Source organism: Carcharhinus amblyrhynchos, chromosome 24 (genome assembly GCF_965287045.1).
Source record: "Carcharhinus amblyrhynchos chromosome 24, sCarAmb.v2.hapA, whole genome shotgun sequence".
NCBI lineage: Eukaryota > Metazoa > Chordata > Chondrichthyes > Carcharhiniformes > Carcharhinidae > Carcharhinus > Carcharhinus amblyrhynchos.
The window spans coordinates 32,974,385-32,988,643 of record NC_137347.1 but is presented as its reverse complement, the minus strand read 5'-3'; the positions used below and the strand labels follow the sequence as shown (position 1 = coordinate 32,988,643).

General features: G+C 45.6%; 1 protein-coding gene across 4 annotated transcripts in view; it reads left to right on the top strand.

The window, feature by feature from the left end:
- Positions 1–14,259, top strand: part of ak2 (adenylate kinase 2) — a 28,762-nt gene that overhangs the window by 1,541 nt on the left and 12,962 nt on the right. For all 4 annotated transcript variants that reach the window (XR_013889411.1, XR_013889410.1, XM_080211667.1 and 1 more), the window contains exons 2-4: positions 5,054–5,179; positions 11,983–12,093; positions 13,238–13,332. Coding sequence is in view for 2 of the 4 variants with exons in the window: in XM_080211667.1 (XP_080067793.1) it covers positions 5,054–5,179; positions 11,983–12,093; positions 13,238–13,332 (332 nt within the window). In the remaining 2 variants the exon portion in view is untranslated. The remainder of the gene's footprint in view (positions 1–5,053; positions 5,180–11,982; positions 12,094–13,237; positions 13,333–14,259) is intronic.

The window sequence follows — 14,259 nt, the reverse complement described above, 5'->3', positions numbered from 1 at the left end:
GGGCGAGGCGGGGGGACGCGGGTTCGGGAGGTGGGGGCGAGGCGGGGGGACGCGGGTTTGGGAGGTGGGGGCGAGGCGGGGGGACGCGGGTTCGGGAGGTGGGGGCGAGGCGGCGGGAGGCGGGGGCGAGGCGGGGGGACGCGGGTTCGGGAGGCGGGGGCGAGGCGGGGGGACGCGGGTTCGGGAGGCGGGGGGACGCGGGTTCGGGAGGCGGGGGCGAGGCGGGGGGACGCGGGTTCGGGAGGCGGGGGGACGCGGGTTCGGGAGGCGGGGGGACGCGGGTTCGGGAGGCGGGGGCGAGGCGGGGGGACGCGGGTTCGGGAGGCGGGGGGACGCGGGTTCGGGAGGCGGGGGCGAGGCGGGGGGACGCGGGTTCGGGAGGCGGGGGACGCGGGTTGGGGCGGCGGGGGCGAGGCGGGGGGACGCAGGTTGGGGAGGCAGGGGGCGGGGAGATGATCGGGGGAGGGGTGGTGGGGGCATGGGGCGAGATGGGGGCGGCGGGGGGACGTGGAGACGGCAGGGAGAGGGGTGAATCGGTGGGGGGGGGGGGCAAGGAGTTGGCAGGGAGAGGGAAGGTGGAGATGGTGTTGGGTGGGGGGGAGAGACAGGCGTTGGGGGTGAGGCGGGTGGGGGGAGGCCGGGGGAAGGCGTGGGGGGAAAGTGAGGGGAGGTTGGGTGGGGGGGTTGAGAAGAACGAATGGTTTAATTGGATGGGAAGCCTGACACGTGGGTGGCAAGGGAGCGCAAAAGCGAGGAGTGGGATGGCAAAGTGTTGGGAGGGGATAGGTGGAAGGATGAGTGGGGGACGATTGCTTTGAGGGGAAAATTTGGGGGCAAGGGATAAGAGTGGCAGTACAGAAAGAAGTAGTCTAACAGCCACTAATAAAATGCCAGCACGGGGAGGAGGCCCTTAGTTTGCCCATTAAGTGGCTTAATTGGGTTCCAGGCTGTGAGTTGCTGCTGGTAAGATGGCAGGAAGAAATTGAGCAGGCCACTTGTTGCCTTCCTATACCATTTTGCCAACTATTCTGCCTCTGTCTTTTCCCAGAGAACTGCTTAAAATTCAGCCATAGAATTGCATTGGTGCCCTATTGGAGATGAGATTGAGACTCCCCTTGTAACCTCTAAGATTGAGACTGGAGGATTAATGATCTGGAGGAGGGAATCATGATCTGGAGGAGGGAACCGAGTGTAGGGTGTCGAAATTTGCTGATGACACCAAGATTGGAGGAAAGGCAAATTGTGCGGAGGGTGTGGAGAGTCTACAAAAGGATCTAGATAGGCTGGGCGAATGGGCCAGGAAATGGCAAATGGAATTTAATGTTGGCAAGTGCGAGGTGGTCCACTTTGGTAGGAAGGATTATCACTTACGTGGCGAAAAACTGCAGCAGGCGATGGTGCAGAGGGACCTTGGGGTCCTTGTGCATGAGTCGCAAAAACCCAGCTTGCAGGTGCAGCAGGTGATCAGGAAGGCGAATGGGATGCTGGCCTTCATAGCGAAGGGGATTGAATATAAAAGTAGGGAGATCTTGCTGCGGCTGTATAGGGCATTGGTGAGGCCGCAGCTGGAGTACTGTGTGCAGTTTTGGGTGCCGTACTTACGCAAGGATATTTTGGCCTTGGAGGGAGTGCAGAGGAGGTTTACTAGGCTGATGCCGGAGTTGAGGGGGTTGAGCTATGAGGAGAGGCTGAATAAACTAGGCTTGTACTCGTTAGAGTTTTGAAGAATGAGGGGAGATCTCATTGAGACGTATAAGATGATGAATGGGATGGATAGGATAGAGGCTGAATAAACTAGGCTTGTACTCGTTAGAGTTTTGAAGAATGAGGGGAGATCTCATTGAGACGTATAAGATGATGAATGGGATGGATAGGATAGAGGTGGAGAGACTCTTCCCACTCAGAAAGGATAATACGACTAGGGGGCACAGCCTCAAGATAAAGGGGGGGGGTGGTTAAGAACGGAGTTGAGGAGGAACTTCTTCACTCAAAGGGTGGTGAATCTCTGGAATTCTCTGCCCGTTGAAGTGGTGGAGGCTACCTCGCTAAATATTTTTAAGACGCGGGTTGATGGGTTTTTGATAAGAGAGGGGATTAAGGGTTATGGGGAGAGGGCGGGAATGTGGAACTGAGCCACGACAGATCATTCATGATCTTATTGAATGGCGGGGCAGGCTCAAAGGGCTAGATGGCCTACTCCTGCTCCTATTTCTTATGTACTCCCCTTGTAACCTCTAAGATTGAGACTCCCCTTGTAACCTCTAAGATTGAGACTCCCCTTGTAACCTCTAAGATTGAGACTCCCCTTGTAACCTCTAAGATTGAGACTCCCCTTGTAACCTCTAAGATTGAGACTCCCCTTGTAACCTCTAAGATTGAGACTCCCCTTGTAACCTCTAAGATTGAGACTCCCCTTGTAACCTCTAAGATTGAGACTCCCCTTGTAACCTCTAAGATTGAGACTCCCCTTGTAACCTCTAAGATTGAGACTCCCCTTGTAACCTCTAAGATTGAGACTCCCCTTGTAACCTCTAAGATTGAGACTCCCCTTGTAACCTCTAAGATTGAGACTCCCCTTGTAACCTCTAAGATTGAGACTCCCCTAGAAAACAACCAGCATTTTACATAGTTTCTTGTGACAGTGACTACATTTCAAAAAAGTATTTCACTAGTTGTACAAACCACTTTGCACCATTTTGATTGTGCCTAAATGCGAGTCTTTTGTGTTTTCTTGATGAAATCCATTGTGAATATTTTGATACAATGAAAGCTTGGAGTGAGAATGAAGTTGCAAAGTGCACCATGTCTAATGTCCCAGTGATCATTATTATAGTTGTGAGCAGTAGCTTACTGTTACTTCATGAGGATTTATTTACATAAAACAGTTCTCCATATCAACATGGAAGACCAGTGGAAGTGAATTCTTAGAAATTACAACATGTTAGGAGGCCAGTTGTACCAATATGTCACCGCTATCTTTTCATTTGAGGCTCTCTACTTCAAGTGCATTGACTTCCTGGCTCCCAAGTTAGCTAATGTTGTAAACACTCTTCTGCTCTGATCAGGCTGCAGAGGAAGGGTCCTGGGGGTTAAGTGGGCTCAGGCTGGGGGCAAGGGATTGACTTCATCACTATCCACTGGGATATGGGTGTTGTCTACATTGCCCTGAAGTGGTTTGCAAAAGGGGAAGTTAAACCTCAGACTGTCAATCAGGATTAGACTGTCTACATTAGTCAGGATCAATGGGCTATTTGAGTCAACCTTGAAGGGAAATCAAATTAACAGAGGTGACTGGAGGATGAGAAACATCCATGGATCTGACAGCTGAATCTTTTACGAGGCATTGCACATTAATAATGAAAATAAAGTTCGGTGTCACAAGTAGGCTTACACTGCAGTGAAGTTACTGTGAAAGAGCCCAGTTGCCACACTCCAGCACCTGTTCAGATACATTGAGGAAGAATTTAGCATGCCCAGCATATCTTTCAGATTGTGGGAGAAAACCTACGCAGACACTGGGAGAACATATAGACTCCACACAGACAGTGACCCAAGCTGGGACTCGAACCTGCATCCTTGCTTGCCACTGTGCTGCCCTAACTTGTTACAGATCAAAGGTTTTGATGTAGAGGACTGCAACAATTTCTGCTTGCTAGGAAGCCTCAGCAACTTCAAGTAAAGCTGTGTGCATACACTGGGGCTGAGTGCACAGCTGAGCAGACTGGAACCAGCAGCACCAGCACCACCACCACCTGCCTCCCCCAGCCCCGTGAAATTGACATCTCTCTGTCAAAGAATTTCAAAGGGTCCTGCTCACTCCTGTAGCTTTTGACAGGGAGAAAGGAAAATCTCTGCCGAATGGAGTGCGAGAAATGATTTTAAAACCCTGCCAGGTGCCAGGAGGGGACAGAGGTTAAAGTTACCTTGGCACTTTAGAATTTGTTTGACTCACAAGCAGAAATGCAGGCGTTGGTCATAGGGCTACCTGAAATCATGCTAGGGTGGGACAGTCCAACCACAACATCGCCATCCTGACAGAATGGCAAAGCCCACCCCAGAATCGTTGAGAAACACTTCCTCAGCAGCAGAGGGGCAAATAACTTCTGGACCTACTACCTCAGCTCCCTCAGGGGCCTAAGGCACCAGTCAGGGTGTCAGTGCTTGAGGGCAGTGCACTGTTGGCACTGCTTCGCCTGAAAGGAGGCTAAGGGGAAAGTGGTGCTGTGTGGGGTGTCTGAAGGGGAAGGGGGGCAGGGGGATGGTTGATACCTGTGTGGTTGCGGTGGTCCGTGATTTGAGTGGTGAGGGGGAGCCGGATGCTTTCTGTTAGTTAACCAATCCTCTAGCCATGCTAATATATTACTCCTAACATTGTGCACCTTTATCTTGTGTAGCAGTCTTTGGTGTGGCACCTTGTCAAATGCCTTCTGGAAATCCAGATCCTCCACATCCACGTGTTCCCCATTGTCCACTGAACTTGTAATGTTCTCAAAGAATTCCACCAGATTAGTAAAACGTGACCTTCCTTCATGAATCCATGCTGCATATTACCAATGGGACAGTTTATATCCAGATGGTCCACTCTTTACTCAATAACCATTCAAAACACATTCAATTTTCAGTAATTATCTCAATTTTTCTAAGATGTTGCTGGAATGAGGTGACTTCTTGCAAGTTGTGCCCAGCTTACCTTCTATTCTTTGTTGTTCAATGCTGCTAAAACTTCATTCTAAACTGTGTTTTAAATACCCTAACAATGCTTTAATTACCTATCTTGCATTAAGTTAATCTTTCTCTACACCTTGGCTATGACTATAACATTACATCCTGCATTTTGTCGTTTCCTTCTCTATAAATGGTATGCTTTGTCTGTGTAGCACGCAAGAAATAATACTTTTCACTATATGCTAATGCATGTGACAATAATAAATCAAATCAAAACTAAATTTGTAGTTTGAAGGGAGAAAAAAAAATTGTTTCCAACAATACCAATGAATGAATGTACTTCCTAATTATAAAAATGCATTTTAATTACTTTCCATTCCTGTTTCAGGCTCAGCGACTTGCTGATCACTATAATGTCTGTCATTTAGCAACTGGTGACATGTTGCGAGCCATGGTAGCAACAGGATCAGAATTGGGTCAGAAGTTAAAGAAAACAATGGATGCTGGCAAATTAGTAAGTGGCATATAATAAATTGATTACACTTGTTACACTTATCACTACTGTGTGTTCTAAAAATTAGCTTATCAACTATGCTTGAACTCAAAACGCTATGCTAATCTTATTAGATAAATGCTTTCCGGTATTGGAGTGGTAAAGCCTGATAAATGAAGGCCAGCAAGATCCTGTCTTTAATTTTCCTTGACTGAATTAGCTTACTTAGCCAAGGAGAGGAGGGGTTGGACAATAGAAAATGAGAGAAGCAAAAGGATAAAGTTGACACAGTATATAATTACTTGATAGAAAGTGCAGGTCTCGTCATTTGACGAGGACTGGATTAGGCTTGTGATGCACTACACACTAAAACAGCTTGTTTATTTTGATTATGTGGACAGAATGGTCCCTCAAGTGAATTACCAAAGGGTGGTCATCATTCAAGATATTAGATCACCATTTGCCTTTTAAAAAATGTATCCCCTTTTCAGAGGGACAAAACTAGCAAATCCCAAATCATAAAACAAAATTTAATCCAATTAAATAATGTTATTTCCACTATTGCCATTATCTGCTGCAGTCCTGCCAGTGCTCACTGGGTGTGAAAAATCTCAAACATAATCAGCAGGCAGCTTTGGGCTCCTCCAGAACTGGCCAGGTGCAGATAAAGCTGCAGAAGAGAAGCACACAGTAAGAGAGTTGTACTACAGTATGAATCACTCTGTTAAGAGAAGCTTGTTCGATAGGGAACTTAACTGAATGCTTTATTTTAGATTTTGTTAGATTTTATGTATTTTGTGTGCATATGTAATATATTTGTGTTAATGTCAGTACGTTTTGACATGTACGTAAGATAAGATATACTTTTTTTTCCTTGTCACTTTTTCTTGGCTAATTTTTGCATTTTCTCTTGAAGATTTGGCAGTTTGTTGCATGGATACTGGTTGCCCTTCAGTACTGCATCAAAGTGATTTGCTCATGCCTGAACTTTAATGGTGGAATTTGACAACCTAGACATCACAGTTCAGGCCATTTCTGACATTACCCAATGACAAAATGCACTGGACAGCTGGATAGTGATCAGTGAACTCTGCTGTTAGGGCTATTTTAGCATCCCAATTGGAACATAATAGCACATTTACTACAGAACACCAGTTGAACCTCCAATCTAGCTATTGATTTTTTTTTTCTTAGGTACTTGGTGTACACCCTTTTACAGTGCAGATTTTAATTATCTTTTAAATGCCATGTTAAAAAATAGTACAGCCCATGAAAGTTAAACAAATAGCTAAAGGATCTTGAGCTAAAAATGCTCATTGCTATGAATACATGGATCACAGCAAACCTTTTGGCCAATCATGACTATGCTCACACTTCGCTGGGGCTTCTATAACTGGTCCCTTGTTTACTTTTTCTCTAGTATTGCATCTTTCACTACTCCAAATACTTATCAATTTTCACTCAGTAGAATTAATGACTGCTGCCTCAATTACTTTGTGTAGCAAAACATTCATAAGAACATAAGAAATAGGAGCAGGAGTAGGCCATCTAGCCCTTCGAGCCTGCCCCGCCATTCAATAAGATCATGGCTGATCTGTCGTGGCTCAGTTCCACTTTCCCGCCCTCTCCCCATAACCCTTAATCCCTTCTCTTATCAAAAACCCATCAACCCGCTTCTTAAAAATATTTAGCGAGGCAGCCTCCACCACTTCAACGGGCAGAGAATTCCAGAGATTCACCACCCTTTGAGTGAAGAAGTTCCTCCTCAACTCCGTTCTAAACCGCCTCCCCTTTATCTTGAGGCTGTGCCCCCTAGTCCTACTGTCTTTTTTGAGCGGGAAGAGTCTCTCCACCTCTATCCTATCCATCCCATTCATCATCTTATACGTCTCAATGAGATCTCCCCTCATTCTTCTAAACTCTAACGAGTACAAGCCTAGTTTATTCAGCCTCTCCTCATAGCTCAATCCCCTCAACTCCGGTATCAGCCTAGTAAACCTCCTCTGCACTCCCTCCAGGGCCAAAATATCCTTGCGCAGGTGCGGCGCCCAAAACTGCACACAGTACTCCAGCTGCGGCCTCACCAATGCCCTATACAGCTGCAGCAAGACCTCCCTACTTTTATATTCAATCCCCCTCGCTATGAAGGCCAGCATCCCATTCGCCTTCCTGACCACCTGCTGCACCTGCAAGCTGGGTTTTTGCGACTCATGCACAAGGACCCCGAGGTCCCTCTGCACCGTCGCCTGCTGCAGTTTTTCGCCACGTAAGTAATAGTCCTTCCTACCATTCTTCCTACCAAAGTGGACCACCTCACACTTGCCAACATTAAATTCCATTTGCCATTTCCTGGCCCATTCGCCCAGCCTATCTAGATCCTTCTGCAGACTCTCCACACCCTCCGCACAATTTGCCGTTCCCCCAATCTTGGTGTCATCAGCAAATTTCGACACCCTGCACTCGGTTCCCTCCTCCAGATCATCTATATAAATGGTAAATAGCTGAGGCCCCAGCACCGACCCCTGGGGCACCCCACTAGTCACCATCCGCCAATCCGAATAGCACCCATTGACCCCCACTCTCTGCCTCCTATTTGACAACCAATCCTCTATCCACGCTAACACCCTACCCCCAACTCCATGTCCCCTGACCTTCTGCAATAACCTCTTGTGAGGTACCTTGTCAAACGCCTTCTGAAAATCCAGAAAGACCACATCCACCGGCTCTCCTCTATCCACTGCCCTAGACACATCCTCATAGAACTCCAGTAAATTTGTCAGACACGACTTCCCTTTAATGAAACCGTGTTGCGTCCGCCCTATCAAGCAATTCCCTTCAAGATGCCTCGCAATTTCCTGCTTAATGATGGATTCTAACATTTTACCTACCACAGACGTTAAACTAACCGGCCTATAATTCCCCGCCTTTTGCCTGGCACCCTTCTTAAACAACGGCGTAACATTAGCCGTTTTCCAATCTTCCGGCACTTCCCCAGAATCCAGCGACGTCTGGAAAATAACCACCAAGGCATCCACTATCACCTCCGCCATTTCTTTCAGAACCCTCGGATGCATTCCATCCGGTCCTGGGGACTTGTCCACAATCAGCCCCTCCAGTCTGTCGAGCACCACCTCTCTAGTAACAGTAATGTCATTAAGACCCTCCATTCCTACCACCTTTCCATCGCTAACACCCGGCAAATTATTCACGTCCTCCTCCGTGAAGACAGAAACAAAAAAGTTATTCAAGACCTTCGCCATATCCCCATCCCCTACCACTAGCTCCCCTTTCTCATCCTCTAAAGGACCAACGTTCACCCTAGCCAGCCTCTTCCTTTTTATATATTTATAAAAACTCTTGCTATCCTTTTTTATATTAAGTGCTAGCCCAGCCTCATAGCTTCTCCTACCCTCCTTTATCAACTTCTTTGTCAATCTTTGTTGACATTTAAACCTTTCCCAATCCTCTTCTCGCCCACTGCTCTTAGCTACTCTAAATTCCTCCGCTTTTAATTTAACACTTTCCTTCACCTCCTTCGTTATCCACGGCTTATTACCTCTCTTCCTACTGTCCTTTTTAACCATCGGAATAAATTTCTGCTGAGCACCAAGAAAGATCTCCTTAAAGATCCTCCACTGCTCCTCAGCAGACCTACCTTCCAACACATTCCCCCAGTCCACATTCGCCAATTCTTCTCTCATCCTACCATACTCCCCTCTATTCAAACAAAGGACGCGCGTCCGGGAACCCACTTTCTCCTCCTCCATCTGCACCAGAAACTCCACCATACAATGATCACTCTCTCCAAGAGGATCCTTCACCGCAAGGTCCCTAATTCTACCCGCCTCATTACATAGCACCAGATCCAAGATAGCTTGCTCCCTCGTCGGCTCCAACACACACTGTTCAAGGAAATTATCCCGGCAGCATTCCAAGAACTCCTCCTCGAGCCCACCTCGTCCAACATGGGTCGACCAATCAATATGCAGATTGAAATCTCCCATAACTACTGCCGTCCCATTCCTGCACGCCGCACTTATTTGCGTGTTAACAGCCCGCCCCACCTCCAGATCATTATTCGGGGGCCTATAGACGACACCCACCAGCGTCTTCCTCCCTTTGCTGTTCCTAATCTCCACCCACAACGATTCCACGTTCTGCTCTTTGGCTCCGATATCATCCCTTGCTACCACCTTGATACTATCCTTAATCAGCAGAGCTACACCACCCCCTCTTTCCTCCTGCCTATCCTTCCTAAACACTTGATAGCCCTGTACATTCATCTCCCAGTCCCTGTCACCTTGCAGCCACGTCTCTGTAATGGCCACCAGATCGTATCCATTTGTGTCGATCTGCGCCACCAGCTCATCCACTTTATTCCGAATGCTTCGTGCATTCAGATAAAGCGCTTTCATCCCAGCCTTCACCTGGACCCTATTTGCCGTAACGCCACCAATTGGGACATCCTCGGCCTCTTCCCTTACCTGTACCCTATCCTTTAGACCTCGTAGCGTCACCTACCCTCGCACCCTCCCCCCCCCTAATTAGTTTAAAGCCCTGTCTACAGTCCTCTTTACTCGATTCGCCAACACTCTGGTCCCAGCACGATTCAGACCAACCCCATCCCGCCCGAACAAGTCCCACCTACCCCAATACTGGTGCCAATGCCCCATAAATTCGAACCCATTCCTCCCACACCAATCCCTGAGCCACCCATTCACTTCCTTTATCCTGTCAACCCTACGCCCGTCTGCACTCAGTTCAGGCAGTAGCCCAGAGACGACCACCTTGTCGGTTCTACTTTTTAATTCCATTCCCAGCTTCTCATACTCCCTCCGCAGATCCTCAGTCCGCACTTTGCCTACGTCGCCGGCACCCACATGTACTACAACGACCGGGTTCTCACCCTCCCACTCCAGGTTCCTCTGCAGCCCAGCTGTGACATCCTGTACCCGAGCACCAGGCAGACAACACACCCTTCTGTGCACTTTGTCATTGTGACAAAGGACAGTGTCAATACTCTTCACCCCACTATCTCCAATCACTACTACGTTCCTTTTCCCTTTCTCTTTGCCTATGTCCTGCTGCATCACTGTACCGTGTGCAGTTTGCTCACCAACCTCACCTGCCTCGTCCTCTTCCAGACTGGAAGCAAGAACCTCAAACCTGTTATGCAGATTAAGAGGCTGAGGCCTCCGCTCCTCACCCCCCTTCCTCCTCCTCCCAGCAGCCCCCTTTTGTCCCTGACCCTTAGATTTAGCCAGTCTAGGGGCACCCTCTCTCCCCCTGATGAGCCTCAGTGTCTGTAGCTCAGAGGCCAGCTCATCCACCTTGAGCTGGAGCTCCTCCAGCAACCTGCACTTACTGCAGACATGGTCACTGGGAAGGACCCTGGGGTCTGCCAGTTCCCACATCATACACAGACCACACATCACATGCCCCTCCATTATTCACTGTAATTTTTTATGGGAAAAAAATTTTTTTTCCTTGTTTCTTGCTGTAGTAGTTTTGAAAAATTTTTTTCCTTGTTTTTTTCAAACAAACTCACCTGGCCTTTTTTCCCTCCAGCCCTTTTTGATATTAAGCCCTATTAACTCACTCTGCTTCCCCCTCACTCCGCTGCCCGCTCAGACGCTGCCCGCTGTCTACACCAGGCCTCCTTTTAAACCTGGCGCTGATTTAAAGCAGGCTGGTCCACAAATGCCTTTTCACCACACCCTCAGAATTCTTAAAGCAGTAAATACAATAAATAAATGCTTTAAACAGTTCTACAAAGAGTAAAGTGCTTTAAACTTATTTTAAACAGGTTTTTAACAGGTAAAATCTTAGCTCTGTCTCTCTCTCTCTCTCAGCTCCAGCAAACAATGGAAGGCTTCACCGTGTGGCCCCTTGATAATTAAGCAGGCTGGTCCACAAATGCCTTTTCACCACACCCTCAGAATTCTTAAAGCAGTAAATACAATAAATAAATGCTTTAAACAGTTCTACAAAGAGTAAAGTGCTTTAAACTTATTTTAAACAGGTTTTTAACAGGTAAAATCTTAGCTCTGTCTCTCTCTCTCTCTCAGCTCCAGCAAACAATGGAAGGCTTCACCGTGTGGCCCCTTGATAATTCCATGCTCCCAAAGACCAACTGCGTAAAGAAATTTCTCCTAGCCTTTCTTGGTGATATTTTTGTACTGATGATCCCTTGTCACTTACTCTGCACGATAATATAGTCTTCCACAATTCACATGAGCAAAATGCCTAATGGTTTAAGAATCTATTAAATCTGCTCCAGTGGAAGTAATCCAAATATTGCCTGTCTTCCTTGCTACTAGTTTCCTGTTCTTGACATTACTATGCTGAATCCTTCCTATGATTTTAATGGCCTTTTTAAAATGGGATATTTAAAGCTACTCAGGGCACTATCTGTGGTCAAAGTACTAGTGTGTATGAATTCACCATTACTCTTGCATTGTGCCTCTACTTGCGAAAATCCAAACTCTTGGTCTTCTTGTGATTTTGTCTGTCTGCACTTGAACATCCAGAATCTCTGTATTGAGTCATACAACTAAACTCTTGCTGGAAGGTATATTTTTTTAAAGTTCAAAGTCTCCATTCATTTTACCTGTTTTTTCCTCCACCCCTCTTGATAGGGAATGTATCAGTGTGTGCCATTTATACATTTTCTTTCTTGATGTTTAGGAACTTGTGGAAATCATGTGTGCGACTTTTTTTTCAAAAGTTAACAGACATTCTTTAGCTTGTAGAATGTTGCAGGTCCCTGGAGCTGATTTTGTGCACATTTTCCTCTTTGTATTTCTTTTTGTCTATTTATCTAGGTCAGTGATGAGATGGTCATTGAATTGATTGATAAAAACCTGGACTCCCCAGCTTGCAAAAATGGATTTCTACTGGATGGATTTCCACGCACTGTGAATCAAGCACAAATTGTATGTTATGCTTTATTAAAATTGTATGGCATGTGGGAACATGGCTTTGTAGCCTGGTCCTAGACCATTTCAGTACTGATCTCCAACCTGTATTTAAATTTACGTGACTGTTTAATGACTAATATGGAGGGGATTAATTTGTGGTCACAATCTTTTCTTGAGGTTAGCATGACTTTAGCCCCAAAATGTAAGTATTAGGAAGGACAATGAAGTTTAGTATAAAGGAAATAGTTGAGTTTACTGAAAATGAAGGCAATTACTTTAAATGTTTGTATTTTTGGGGTAGGATGGATTGAGTTGTCTGGTGATTATCTGGATGTTCAGGTATCTTTTAACAAGAACTTGGAGTGTAATTGAATACTTTAAGGGATGATATTTTCAACAGTTATATGATATAACTACTTTTCTGCTTAATAGAGATTTTAGATTAGTTAGTGATAAATGTAACATTTTAAAATTAATGAATAGAATAGATTGACAATGGAGATGCTTATTAAAAAAATATGGTGGGAAAAGTTAGGTATCAATGCTGAACCATGCTGTTCATGATCTCATCATTCTATTCAACCTCCCAGTTGAATTTTCAAATTCATAGTCCTTTCATCCCAAGACTGCTTATTTCCATTTGTAACATCACCCATTTCGTCTCCTCCCGTATCTCGTCTGTTAGTGAAACCCTCATCTATATCTTAGTCACTCCAGACTTGTCTTTTCCATTGCTCTCCTATGCCTCTTGTGCATTGTCCCCATCCCCTTACCTCACTATTAGCTACCATGACTTTAGCCAGCTTGGGCAGCACAGTAGTTAGCACTGCTGCCTCACAGCGCCAGGGACCCAGGTTCAATTCCAGCTTTGGGTAACTGTCGAGTTTGCATTATCACCCCATGTCTACGTGGGTTTCCTCCCACAGTCCAAAAGATGTGCAGGTTGGGTAGATTGGACAAGCTAAATTGCTCCTTAGTGTCCCAAGATGTGTATATTAGGAGGGGGTGAGTACATGATATGGGGATAGGGCATGGATCAGGTGCTCTGCTGGAGAGTTGGAATAGACTCAACAGGCTGAATAACATTGTAGGGATTCTATGATTTAAGGAGCAATGATATTTACCTATAACTTCTGATTCAATTTAACTCTTATTACAGTTTGATCAGCAATTGGAAAAGCGATCTGAGAAACTGGACTCTGTGCTGGAGCTCAAGATTGATGATAGCTTGCTGATAACCAGGATTTGTGGCAGGTAACAAATACATTTTTCATGTTTGATGGGTTTGATACACAATCTGTTTTATTAAGTCAGCTAATATTTGAATACTTAGTTAATTCAACACGTAGTGTTTTGCCTGGGTTAGATCTTTCTTTATAACTTTACCCTAATTTCAGCTTGCTGCAAAAAGCCAATTGATGTGTCCCCATTAGGAAAATCAGCCTAAGGAACAATTCGAGTCTCCATTAGTCTATTACCATGTCAGAAGTAATAATCATTGGAGAGCTAAGTTGAGTGTGCTGCTTATTATTTAGCTCTTTTTGAACAGAATTATACATTCAAGCAGTGTTAGATTATCTGTAAAAACAGTGCATAAATAATTCTCTGTCGTAGTAATTAGATGAGTGGATGCTGCTACTTGATTACAATTATTGTTGTTGGTTAAGTTTATTTGTGCTGCAACACTGAGAGCATTTCCTATACAGGCGCATTGTCAGCTGCTGCATTGAAACAAAGACTATTTAAAGAGGTATTTTTACTGTTGAAATTTTTATCATTTGTGCATACGTAAGAAATAGCAACTTATTTTGACATTGTAAAAAGCATTATGTTTATTCACTAAATTGTTGGAGATCCTCAGTTTTGAGGTCCAAAAATACTTTAGGTCCTCAAAAGAACTGCTGCACTTCCTTCGCATTAAGGACATCTAATGGCTATTTCCACTGATTTTGAGCTGGAATAAGAGCCGTTGATCTTATTATAAGACGTAAGAGCAGAATTGGGCCACTCGGCCCATTGAGTCTGCTCTGCCATTCAATCATGGCTGGTTTCTTTCTCATCTTCATTCTCCTGCCTTTTCCCCATAACCCTTGATCCCTTTATGAATCAAGAACCTATCTGTCTCTGTCTTAAAGACACTCAATGACCAAGCCTTCACAGCCTTCTACGGCAAAGAGTTCC